Here is a 12,680-nt window from a genome sequence, read left to right on the forward strand (position 1 = left end):
AATAAAAAAGTTTAAAAAAAAAACGTCAAAACGTCATTCGATAATCCGCACTCAATCAAGTGCGCACTACCGTGCTTATACTGTTTTTCAAATAATACTTGGCATTTAGTAAGTCTTTGCTTAAACCGTATTATAGGATCTCGGCCGTCGCATTTTTTCCACAAGTTGGAACTTAGAAACCCTTAGTATGTTTAAGTCAGCATATCAATATCGTAATATTATTAACTATTTTGCATTTTGTAAAACTAATCTCATTTTGATTGTTGCATTGATTTCGTCGTGAAATATGGTGTATATGTCAAATATTTCACTATGTTGTTATTTATGTTTTGTACAAGGTGAGAATTATACATTGAGCATTTAGCCACTGTTTAAAACGTAACGATCTTCGTCTGTTTATTAACACATATAATACTTAGTTGCACAGCCAACGGCTATAAAATGTAAAAAAACAACTTGAATGTTCTTGTAACGTAAACATTTGAGGAACATTTGACATTTGTAACGTAAACATAGATAGTACTTAAATTCCTAAGTTTTTCCATCAAACTGCACACTTGGAAAGTCATCAACCACATAGGTCCGTTGCATCTCGACGAGACTGCTTTAGTGTGATTGTCAAGGCAGTCGTTGCTTCGAAACTGAAACGAGAGAGTCGTGAGAAATCAATGTGGCTAGTGAGCGAGCGCGAGAAACACCAGCGTGATAGAATAAAGAAACCGGTCTAATATACACACATTTTCATTCGTTATTTTGCTGTGAGTCAGTTCAGTTCGCTTCGGAAATTCCGCCGGACAAACGATCAGGTACGAATATAACAGCCATGCTTTGGCTTTGTTAAAGCAGAGCAAGTGTTGTTTTTTATGTGTTAGTGGTATTCAACACTGAGCCACAATGTTCAAACGATGTAATTTGCATCCAATTGTGTATTTACAACTGTACGGTAACACAATTATTCAAAGCAGCGCGATAGTAAAAGGAGAAAAGTCGAAAGAGAAAGTGGTTTCCAATCGTGGTTTCGTGGTGAAAGTGTTGTAAGATATAAACAAACCGAGTTTAATCAATCAATATGCAATCGCACGTGAATAGTTGTCATAGAAGAAATCAAAGTGCAGTTCATTCTCGAGTGCATTGTATTTTCAAAAACAAAGAGAGGTCGCAGAACTCTCTAAGCACCACACACATACCACAATACATTATGGTTGATTACTTCGGCGGCCAAAGGGCGCAGCATTCGCAGATCTGATGAAATAGGAGAGTAGAAAGTGTGTAGCATCTTTCACTCCAACTTGCACGAATTGTGCAATTGAGAATAGGATAACAACACAAACACAGAGATAGCCTTCCCATGTTCTCGATTCTCTGAGTTTGTTATATTCTCTTTGTGAGAGGCACTTCAAAGCATCCATAGCTAACGCACGAGTTACTATTTATGAACCGGTTTAAAACCCGCTAAATTTGCAGACCGCCTAGTCAGCTGACGGGCACAAGTTAAAACAAGGTCAACAGTTTGTTTTTAGTTATAGGGCGAAGAACAACGACGTATTCTAATATTGTAATAATGTTTCGTAATAGTATTGATGAAACCATTTTGCGGTTTGTATCGATTTAGTATGAATCTTATACACAGTACGCGCCAGAATTTTCCATAAAATTTACAAATACGTTCAATATTGCTACTGTAGCTTGCACATTTGGCGACTTACAACTACCTGTTGAGTTCCATTTGAAAAAATAAAATAAAAAAGTGATTCATACGCCCAAATGCATGCCGAGAGTGGCCGCTATAATTCTTTCTGAATTGCCTTTGTTGTCTGGCATATTGTGCAATGGTGTAATTGTTTCGTTCGCTACTGCTCGGTGTCAGCGAATGCTTTATTCCAAATGGCCAAGCTTGGAATTTGAGTTTGACATAACCTTAACCAATTGGAGATGCCAGCGCCGCCGTTTGACAGCTCGTGTGCGTGAAACTTGGTATAGAAAAAATAGACATAATTTTTTTTATATGGACTTTCACGCAAACTCTAAACTTTTCCAGATGTCGCTACTGCGGCGCTAGCAGTCCCAATTGTGGAATCAGTTAATTGGCACAACAACAATGAATGTGGATGTATATGCCATTATCCATTCGCATGTGTGTGTGTGTGTGTGTGTGTGTGTGTGTGTGAAGGGGGTTGGGGGGGGGGGGGGGGGTATATGTGTGTACAAGCAAAGATCTATAGCTTTGTTGTACCAGAAGAATATTAAAAACAAGATCTGCTCTAAAGATATTTATCAGTTTTACGATTTCATATGAATTGAGTTATTTGAGTTGTCTACAGTTGATTTGAATATCAGAAGCTTTAATATATACGGCGATTTTTATTTATTTACTTTCATTTCATGTTCGCAGATTCCTTATACAATTCCTTATAAAACTTTATATAAGACTTTAAATTATTATAAACTGCTTTTTTTATTGTTTACTTATTGAATGCTGTATTGGAACTCTTTACCAACTGCTCTTGAAACTCGAGCTCAAATATAATGTACCAAGGAATTAATTAACTGAAGAACCATTTACAAATTAGTCTAGTAAATCTATTGTGTAAAGACCGGCGTTATGACTTGCGTACGTCTTTACACGGAAGAAGAAGAAAAAGTAATTATAATTGATAACAAAAATCACTAAGCTTAAGTGTGTACCTAACACAGTTAAGTTTGTATTACTATGTTTGCTTCATTGTACAGATTTTATTTCGAATCAATTCCATCTGCCAAACATCCGCCGGTTGAACTGTTCGAACATGTTTAAAAATAAATAACATTCTGTGCTCAACCATTCCCGGTCGAAGAAAATCTCACTGCTATATTCATACATAATTACATCATTTTTATTTCCCACTTTTTGTTCTTTTCATTACACAGCATGAACTTCCGTTAGCATTGTAAAAACCGTTTGGCCTTATTAAATTCAATAATCCAAAGCCGAAGTTATTCCGTCTTTAATAGGTTTCAAAGTTTTTTTTTTTTTTTAACTGAAGTCCGGCAAAGTCCTACTCTGTTTGTAAACTTATTCATTTATTATTGATTGATTCGGATTAAAATGGTTAGCTTTCTCAACATTTGTTGTTCTAGACCGGCCTTAATAACTAATGTTCAAAGCTCTAAGTTAATTGTTAGGTTTGCCTATCAGTAGGCAGGTTATGTGAAATAGGAAAATCCTGTAATCAGGGTATATACTATTTTTTCCCGTAGTACAGTTGTAATCTCGTACTACTTAATAATATGTCCATCATGAATTCAAGCTAGGTCCGTTATAGTCCCGTGATTCTCAATTATGTCTCGAATAGGCGGGCATGTCCGCGTTAGACGTTATGCCAAATAAAAGAAGAAATATAGCTACAGTTCAGAACGTTCGGTTCGACCATTGCAAGGCGTACTTAGTCAGTTTTCAAAGAGAATAGCTTAACAGGGTTTCAGAGTAAATTTTCAATGTTAGCCATGTCAAGCATTTTTCACAGCTTGCGAAATGCTTTTCATCGCTGTCTATTGTTGTCTTTGCATCACATTAATTTTTCAAGACCTCCTCATAACACGTCACAAGCTGATGTGAGTTTGGGGGGGTTTTACGATACATGTTTTCGAAGGCGATCGATGTTCCGAAGTTTCTTAAAAGTACTATCACAAACAGAAAAAAGGAAACGATTTTAAAATGCATCTTTGTTTGCATAAAAATGCTGAAATCCCTAAAAGTGAAACGTAATTATTAATTGGATAGAACTCGAATGATGAATACTGTTCCACTAAGGGCTTTATATGTATTGAAAATCATATGAATGAACTGAAAATGTAACGATAATCAAATACAATCTGTGACATCTATGGAAAAACAACTTGTAGCTATAATACTGTTCACATTGTATTCTAAACGATGTTTTGATATTACATGCAATGTAGAAGATCCATTCCTTTTTTTCTTCTAAATATCTTTAAAATAAACTTAATAAAATAGATAGTTCCAATTACTTAGCTTCGATAATTTTTTTAGCACATCATACTACCAAAACCATATTACGAAATGTAAAAAAAACCGGTATGCAACTTCACCCAAGATACATTTCAATGGTCTGAAACACATCTAGGCCACAACTATTATCTGTAACTTATCATTACGTTACGCTTGTACCTTTTTATGCTAAATAAGGTTGATTAAATTTTGTGACATTTATGAAATGTCGTGAGGCACGTGAACTAACGTAAATGGTATCTATGTATATCAATCCAATTGAATTGAAATCATAATCGGATAATTAGCGTCCTTGTCAGTTTTTATCACACGACCTATTATCAAAGATTTTTGAGGAAATCTTTAGCATACAGTATTTTCCCGAGTTATGCGAATAATAGGTTCCGGAGATATTCGCGTAATTCGCGTATTTTCGCATATGTCGAATATCGCTTTTTAACGCGACAAAATATAGTTGATCAATTGTCATTTTTCGGGCCGGTCTGGTGGTGCAGTCCTCAACTCGTGCTTAACTTAGCAACATGCCCGTCATGGGTTCAAGCCCCGAATAGACCGTGCCCCCATACGTAGGACTTGACTATCCTGCTATCGTAACAATAAGTCACTGAAAGGCGAGCCCACTTTCCTAGTGAGTACAGGCAGGTTATTGTGCCAAAGAAGACGAATAGTTATTTTTGGTTTTAGTTGATCTTATATACAAGAAAATTTATTTCTAACTTTTTAGCTGTTTCAAACTTTTAGCATTTATTTTTCATTTGGAAATTGTTGGAGATAACTGCACGGAATTGACATATAAACTATCAACATATTAAAATTGGCGTATCTCAAATTCACGCAACTCGAGTGTCTCGTATCTCTGGGAAATACTGTACTTCAAATAAAACGCCTGCCTATAGGTAAAGGACAATGATTCATGATACTATTTACGGAAATCGCTTCTAATACTTCATCAGCCACTTAAAGCAAACCTACAAAGAAATGTTGTTGTTTGCAGTTGCGATACAAACTAAATCACTCGTGTAAAGATAAAGAACACGGTTGCTCAGTACAAACTGTAGCATTTAACGAAACGAAAAGAATCAGAAAGGCACTGGGTGAACATAATGGCTAGATCAGCGGTTTATAACCGGAAATGCACTCTACATGGGGGGAAAAGCTGGGCTAGATTTGGTAGTGATTTAATTGTGTATTAACTTGTTATGTTTTCTTTTTGTATTTTATCTATAGGCGAACTATTTCTGCATAATGCCCTGCTGTGCAAATAGTGACAAAGGGCTAGGTGAGTACAGTGTTTATGTAATGTTAAATTATTAAAAAAAAATAATAAAAAAAAAATATATATATATATATATATATATATATATATATACATATATAATATATATATATAATATATATATTCGGGGCTTGAACCCATGACGGGCATGTTGCTAAGTTAAGCACGAGTTGATATATATATATATATATATTTTTTTTTAATGTTTTTCATTCTATGTGATGTTGTAGTTTACACAAATCTTTGGTATTCTATTTGCTATTCCAATCATTTTGCCATGTTTGTCTAAGTTTAAATATTCTGAAATTTTGTTCAAATACGTTACTTGGTGCGTTCAAATTTACGAAACATAAAATTCGTAACAAACTACAAGCAGCACATACACGTTTATAGATCCCGCCAAAATGAAAACGACTAAACGAATTATTTTAAAGTGTCTAAGACAGTCAAAAAGTGCATTCGATTCGATGGTTATAATTTTGTTGCATTCGCTCGAATAGAATGAACACATTCTCTATCACATTGTAATTGTCGACATAAGTATGTTTACATGTTTCGTCACTTGTAAACTAAATGCAAGGCGGAATATATCGAATGATAATGAAAGATTCAATTTCAATATTACATCTCTACCATTTCAATAAGTACATGCGCTATCGGGCGAGGAAATATATGGGTGGCAGTACGGGAATAACGAGATAAATACACATCTAAAACGACATAGCTTTTTACGTGTACAGCTGTGTAAAGGAGACGGAAATTTTGAAAAAGAAATATAAAGAGAAAGAGAGAGACAATCAAAGATAGCAAGAGAAACTTAAAGAGAGAGATGTGAAAACGAGAAGGAAAGAGAGAGAGAATGAGCGAACCTTTAAAGTAGATGAAACACATTACAGCAATAATTAGCGATCGAATGCATCAGGTTAGATTTCTATATATGCAGTGACCTTGAGCCCGATCTGGTGCATATAGTAGCCTCGTGCATTTAAGTACAAAACTGCATCCCAGATGCGGTTGCATTCGAACCCAGCGATAGAATAGTTTACTCCAAGTAAAGCATCAGGCAACAGTAGCTTTCAATGCATGTCGTCATATAAAGCCTACCTGCGTAGTCAGCAATGTACATGTGTCGGCTGTTGTGTCACTTGATTCTGGACCTAAGGATAGGACAATCAGTAACGTTTTGCAGCTCAGTGCGGTCAGCTGTCGATCGAACGCTGATCTTCAGTGTGATAGTGAGGCAAACGATCGAACCTCAGCTTTGTTAATACAACTCTTTGAACAAGTGTGGTGTACAGATTGCGTCTCGTGAGAATAAAATTGTATGCGTAGGTGTGACTGTTTGTTAGCAAACGGTGTGAAGTTTGATGGTGCGCTAGCATACACCAAAAAACTACCATAACATTTAAGGGGCTTCTTGCTTACGTAGACGATGACGTGCTTTGCGTGTAAAAACTAGACAACCCGATTTATACGTGGCTACATTTCCGAAATAGTTTATGTTTTAGTTATTCTAAGCACAGTTGTCATAATAGAGCTATTTTACTGTCATTAAAATAAAAAAAAGTTGCCAATGTGCCAAATTGGGTCACACGTACCTACATTTGTATACATTATTTTTCTTGTATTTCAAAAAAGTGTATTTCAAAAGTTGATTTGTCTATGTAAAGAATAAATCATTTTGTATAAATAAAAAAGATTCAGTCCTTGTCCCATTGTTATAACATGTACATCTTAGGAAAAATAATGTATCGTTAACCTAACACATATTTGATATATCCATATCGCATATGTATTTCTGACACCTAAACTTCCTGGTATACCAATGCTTTCAATTCCACATACCACGCAAAACTGCTCATGTTTTGTTGATGTTTTCAACCCATACTGTATGAGTAACGGTTCGACGCGTTCCATACCAACACAAGCTAGAAATGGTTTTATACACATGCCTGCGTTTATTTTAGTAATCTCCAAATTGATACAGCGAGATAAATGCGTTATCTTATCATATTTACTTTTTCCACGCGTTGAAGAATTCCAAAAGACAAACAAACTGCATTAAGTATTTGGACTGCAGAAGAGAGTGATATTGAAATTCATTCCCAATTTGTACCATGGGGTTGTGCTGTGGCAGTACAGATCGTGTTACAAAATATTCTAAAGAAGACATTCAACAGCCAACTGAAAGTAAGCCGTTTATGTTTTAGATTCTTTTTTTTATAGAGGTTTTGAGCCGATTGGCCTCATTCGCCTCTTTTTTTAGTTTCAATGACACACTTAATGTTATAAATATTATAAATGTGCTCGTTTACCCGAATGTCGTCTGTTTAATCTCATTTCACTACAGGTGAACCACTCAAATATGATCCTGACTTTAAAGGACCTCTATCCAAAAGGTCCTGTACGGATCTTCCGTGTTTATTTTTGTTTGTTACTTTTCTCTGCGCCTGGGGTTACGTAGCGTACTATGGTAAGTAGAGTTAACTAACGCACGGCATCATAAACTTGATAAAGCTTCATTTCTTTTACGTAGCTGTTCAACATGGCGATTTAAATCGATTGCTTGTGCCAATTGACTCAGATGGACGAAAATGTGGCGTAGATAGCGAAGTTCGTGACGAACCTTACCTTGTGTTTTTCAACATAACTGAATGTGCTAAAATCGATGTGCCTATTTCAGGATGCAGCACTACACAGGTTGGTATGGCGTTCAATGCATTTGTCAACAGTCCATAATAAATTCCATTATTGTATTGATTTTTTTTTGCAGGTTTGTGTAAGTCAATGCCCAAATCAAGATTTTGATTTCGAATCCGCAAACTGCAATCCTTCCAATGTTAATGAAATCCGTTCCAAATTAATATGTAAGCAAAATGTTAAGAAATCCGACCTAACAACATGCCAAATTATTCGACAATATATCAAATCACAGAGATGTGCACAGACAATGCAAAAAAGCACTCCATGTAAGTATCAACCAAATATTTCCAATCCATGCTTAAATTCATGTAGCCATGTGTTGTCTGTTATATCTGTAACGCATGTACTGTAGTCATGAACAATTTGGATTCCAACATTTACCTTAAAAATATTGATAAAGTTTCCAACGGGCAATGGCTGATATGAGATATGACTTGCTCTTTAGTTAACCTTTAACCATTATTACTTCCAGTGGTAAACCGATGCGTTTCTAACATTCCGGAGGGACAATGTACTCTCATACCGAAACAGTTTCGACAACAGCCGCCCATTACAAGTACCAAATTTCAAACCTCAGCCGAACAGTGTAAAGAACAACGCGAACTTGAAAATATTTTGGAAGAAAAAATTTCTAAACTACAATCTTTTTTGGCAAGATACGTGAATAATCTCATATCCGTTCTAACGAAAAACAATAGCGTGCATCAGGTTTGTGTTTTTCCGTTCGTTCGCTTTTGTTGTGTTTTATTATATATTTCACATCGAAATCTTTCACCCTGTAGTTTTAACACAAGCTAATAACCAAGTTAAGACAGTTATTATACATTGTAACAAATTAACTCTTAAACCTCTGTCTTTCATTTACACTCTTAGGGAATTTACAGGCTTCTTTTTTTAGTAAATAACGCTTACTAATTCCCACAAAACAAACATATTATTCACGTAAACATTTTCCTTGAAATGCAGTAATACTTATATTGACTTCGTCGTCTTTTCTTTTCATATATTATTTGTAACAATTTCGTACTTTCAAAATCATCTATGACCATGACATTATGCCACGATCGGGACTGTGTATGGTTTGTCAGTCTCAAAACGATGCATTCCTGACATGGGGACAATCACTAATGGGGCTCGTAATGTCCAGCGATCAATAGATGTGGCAATAAAAAATTTGAAACTTTTTATCGGGGTAGGTGCACTGCCATTGTTGTGAAACGATGGTTTAGCCTTTCTTATTCATTCGTGTAAATATTCTCTAATTCTCTAAATCCCTGTAACGTTACATGATACGGTTTTTCTTAATATATTTTAAATATAGCACTATTTTAAGTAAATTTTTTGCTATTATTTTTTTTCAATTATAACATTCATCTTTTAATTATAAAGTTAAAATATTTAAACTATCATTTGGTATTGCAAACATTAAAAAAAGGCAATCTTAAACATAATCCTTTAATTATTACTCCTTATTTAATAACAATCCACAATATCACAGTTCTTCTAACTTTGTTCTATGCGAATGAATGGATGAAGCTTTATTTGAATCTACACTCATTTTCACTCATCATTATTCGTAAATTCAAATAATTTAACATTCATTTTGTTATTTCTTTGTTAAGGATGAGCATACTACGACTATCTCCATTATTTCCTAAAATGTACTAACCAAGTAGATTCTCTAGCAGTAATTTCAGCAATATAAGCAATGCTATAAACACTAGATTGAACATTATTTTCATTATTGAATAATATTTTTGTATGCGTTCTGTCTGTATTTCAGACTAGTCAAATGATAGTGGAAGATATTTTGGAATCTTGGCGCATGATATTAGTTTTCATAGCATGTTCTGTCTTGGCTAGTTTAATTCTCATCGCGATGCTTCGATGGATAGCAAAACCTCTAGTATGGATTTCGATTATTGGAGTAATTACTGCGCTAAGCTATGGAGTTTACTACAGCTTCCGGCAATACCAGCAAATCCGTGCCAATCCGGTAGCAGCACATGTGAACGTGTCTCCAAATCTTAGTTCTTTGGTAAATTCCTGGTTTAAGTCAGATCAAACCTGGCTGTGGATACTGATTGCCTTATCAGTTATATTGATCGTCTTACTATTGGTTGTATTGGTCTTACGAAAAAGGATCGTGATCGCCATCGCCCTTTTGAAGGAGGGCAGCAAGTGAGTAAAAAGATTAAATACTTGAACATCTGCTCTTCTAAATATAAGCTACATTTATTTTTCAGAGCTGTTAGTGCCAGTTTTTCGACAGTATTCTTCCCCCTTGTACCATGGATATTGCAGGCTGTGGTTATTGTATTTTCTTTATTAGTACTTTTATTCTTAGCATCTATTGGTGTTCCTGTATACAAGGTAAATGGACTCAACTCGTCTTTAACGTGCGTTTGCACAAATGGATATATGGAAGGTGACATATGTGATCCAGTCGCATTCAATGAAAATTGTCGAGACACTAGTAGGATCTATGATCAAGAACGATGTCTTGATGCTGCATGTCACTTTCAAGAGGTGGATACCCCAGGTATAGTTAGATTCTTCCATGTAAGTATCATCCTGTTGTGTTATTCAGAAATATTGTAAGCTCATGGTAAAGTAACGATCCTATCTTTTTTGTTCATTTCAATTTCAGGCTTTAAACGTGATTGGATTTTTTTGGTGTATTTGTTTTGTATCCGCATTCAGCGAAATGGTGCTTGCTTTCACATTCGCCACATGGTACTGGACGCGCCAAAAATCACGCCTTCCATTCTTTGTGTTGACGCGTGGCGTTACACACACGGTTTACTATCATCTTGGTACATTGGCTTTCGGATCGTTGATTATTGCTATTTGCAAAATTATTCGAGCCATTCTCGAATATGTAGACCATAAACTTAAGCGGTACGATAATGGATTCACTCGTGCTGTGTTGTGCTGCTGTCGATGCTTTTTTTGGTGCTTGGAAAGTTTTTTGAAATTTTTAAACAGAAATGCCTACATTATGTGTGCAATCTATGGCAAAAACTTCTGCTCAAGTGCAAAAGATGCATTCAGCCTACTTACGCGAAACGTGCTCCGAGTAATTGCATTGGACAAGGTTACGGGATTCCTATTTTTCTTGTCTAAGTTACTCCTTGCTTCTGGAATGGCAGCCGTAACGTACACGTATTTTGATAGTGATCTACCAAAGATGCAACTAAATTACCCTTTTGTGCCAGCTGTACTCGTTTTCATTGGAACGTTCATTATTGCGTCCATATTCTTCAGCGTTTACTCTGTTGCTGTTGACACCTTATTTTTGTGTTTTTGTAAGTATCTATGCAAGCGACGTATGGCTTACACGAGAATACGCATTAAATACATACATATTTTAATATTTACTATTAAACTCTCTCCATGACAGTGGAAGACATAGAACGAAACGATGGCAGTGCCGAACGACCGTTTTATATGTCCAGAGGATTGCAAAAAATATTGGGGAAGAAGCAAAAGTAAATTGAAGATATCACCAAAGATTTATTGTCTACCGTCAACACTGTCGCGGGGTAGCAGCACCAATCAACTGCAGTTCTTCCTATGGACTATTTGGATAATGCGTGACCAAGCAAATATTTCCACGCACATAGAATTCTAAACCTTTAAGTCAATACAGCCCATTTGTAAATATTTGGATGAAACAGCTGCTTAATAGTGTATGTCATTTTGTTCACATATGAACTAATTTAAGTCTATATTTTGATACTAATTTATACATAATGCGTACCATGGGTATGATGAAATGAAATTCAACGAGAATTTAGAAGAACAGATGAGAGTAGGCATTTAAATCAAGAATATATTGTGATTGATAATATTGGTGGATCTTATAAGAATTCAAAACTCATAAATGCAAATTACACCTTGATAATTTTCTAATGTATTGAATATTTCTACAACCATCACTAGATGAATTGTAATTACTATATACATACAGTAATTTACAGTAAGTAAAAAACTATACGACCAAAGTATGTACTGTTCGGTAAATATTGGAAATTCATATCTGGAATTGATAGTGAAACATTAGATTGTACTATAATGATGATCAAAGGAACAGATTTCTTGTTTTGACAATGGTATAGTAATGAAAATATCAATTTTTCAAATTTAACTTACACCCGTGTTTTATTCATAATGTTGTGGAAAACATTGAAGAAAGCATAAAAACTCGGTGTTCTTATAGTTTTGAAAAGAATTGTATACACTAATATTCAATGTGAAGCAATACGTTCTAGCCTTTCCTTCTGAATAAAAAGAAACTGTAAAACAGGCGTTTTGAAATCTAGAAATCATAAGAAGCAATTAAAACGGAAAAGTCTGCCAATGGTGTTCTATTGTGGTTTAAACCAAAGCATGGGGAATATGTTTCATAAATATTAATAAATTGTGGAATTTCATCGATCATTGAAAATAAACTGACACTATTTTAAATAAAGTCTAGTATTCTTCTTCTTTCACACAATAACCGTTGTCGGCCAAGGCCTGTCTGTACCACTTATGGGTTTCGGTTTTAGTGACTTATTTATTACTATAGCATGATAGTCAGTCCTACGTATGGGGGCACGGTCCATTCGGAGCATGATCCTCCCCTCTCTCTCTTGTTGGCATGCACGCGATAGAGCACGTCGATGTGGTATGGCCCGGGCAACAATC

General features: G+C 35.2%; 1 protein-coding gene across 7 annotated transcripts; it reads left to right on the forward strand.

Annotated features, from left to right (window-relative positions):
- Positions 1 to 687: 687 nt before the first annotated feature.
- Positions 688 to 12,462, forward strand: LOC120955942 (choline transporter-like 2). Of its 7 annotated transcripts, none has more exons than XM_040377201.2 (10): positions 688 to 806; positions 5,237 to 5,288; positions 7,636 to 7,758; positions 7,822 to 7,985; positions 8,059 to 8,254; positions 8,461 to 8,696; positions 9,772 to 10,169; positions 10,235 to 10,550; positions 10,639 to 11,296; positions 11,392 to 12,462. In XM_040377201.2, the coding sequence occupies exons 2-10, from the start codon at positions 5,255 to 5,257 to the stop codon at positions 11,481 to 11,483; spliced, it is 2,217 nt and encodes a 738-aa protein (XP_040233135.2). In that variant the 5' UTR covers positions 688 to 806; positions 5,237 to 5,254; the 3' UTR covers positions 11,484 to 12,462. The 7 variants fall into 7 exon arrangements, with proteins under 7 accessions (XP_040233135.2, XP_040233137.2, XP_040233141.1 ...); XM_040377203.2 differs by lacking the exon at positions 688 to 806 and adding an exon at positions 954 to 1,034; XM_040377199.2 differs by lacking the exons at positions 688 to 806; positions 5,237 to 5,288 and adding exons at positions 5,918 to 6,617; positions 7,322 to 7,475.
- The last annotated feature ends 218 nt before the right edge of the window (positions 12,463 to 12,680 follow it).

This window comes from Anopheles coluzzii, chromosome 3, assembly GCF_943734685.1.
Source record: "Anopheles coluzzii chromosome 3, AcolN3, whole genome shotgun sequence".
NCBI classification, from domain to species: Eukaryota; Metazoa; Arthropoda; class Insecta; order Diptera; family Culicidae; genus Anopheles; species Anopheles coluzzii.

What these genes read in the sequence shown, in the direction of transcription:
- LOC120955942 (XM_040377199.2), top strand. Translation starts at nt 7,403, where the DNA reads ATGGGGTTGTGCTGTGGCAGTACAGATCGTGTTACAAAATATTCTAAA. An exon ending in CAGGATGCAGCACTACACAG is followed by an intron (nt 7,986 to 8,058) that starts GTTGGTATGGCG and finishes TTTTTTTTGCAG; the next exon opens with GTTTGTGTAAGTCAATGCCC. An exon ending in GTATAGTTAGATTCTTCCAT is followed by an intron (nt 10,551 to 10,638) that starts GTAAGTATCATC and finishes TTTCAATTTCAG; the next exon opens with GCTTTAAACGTGATTGGATT.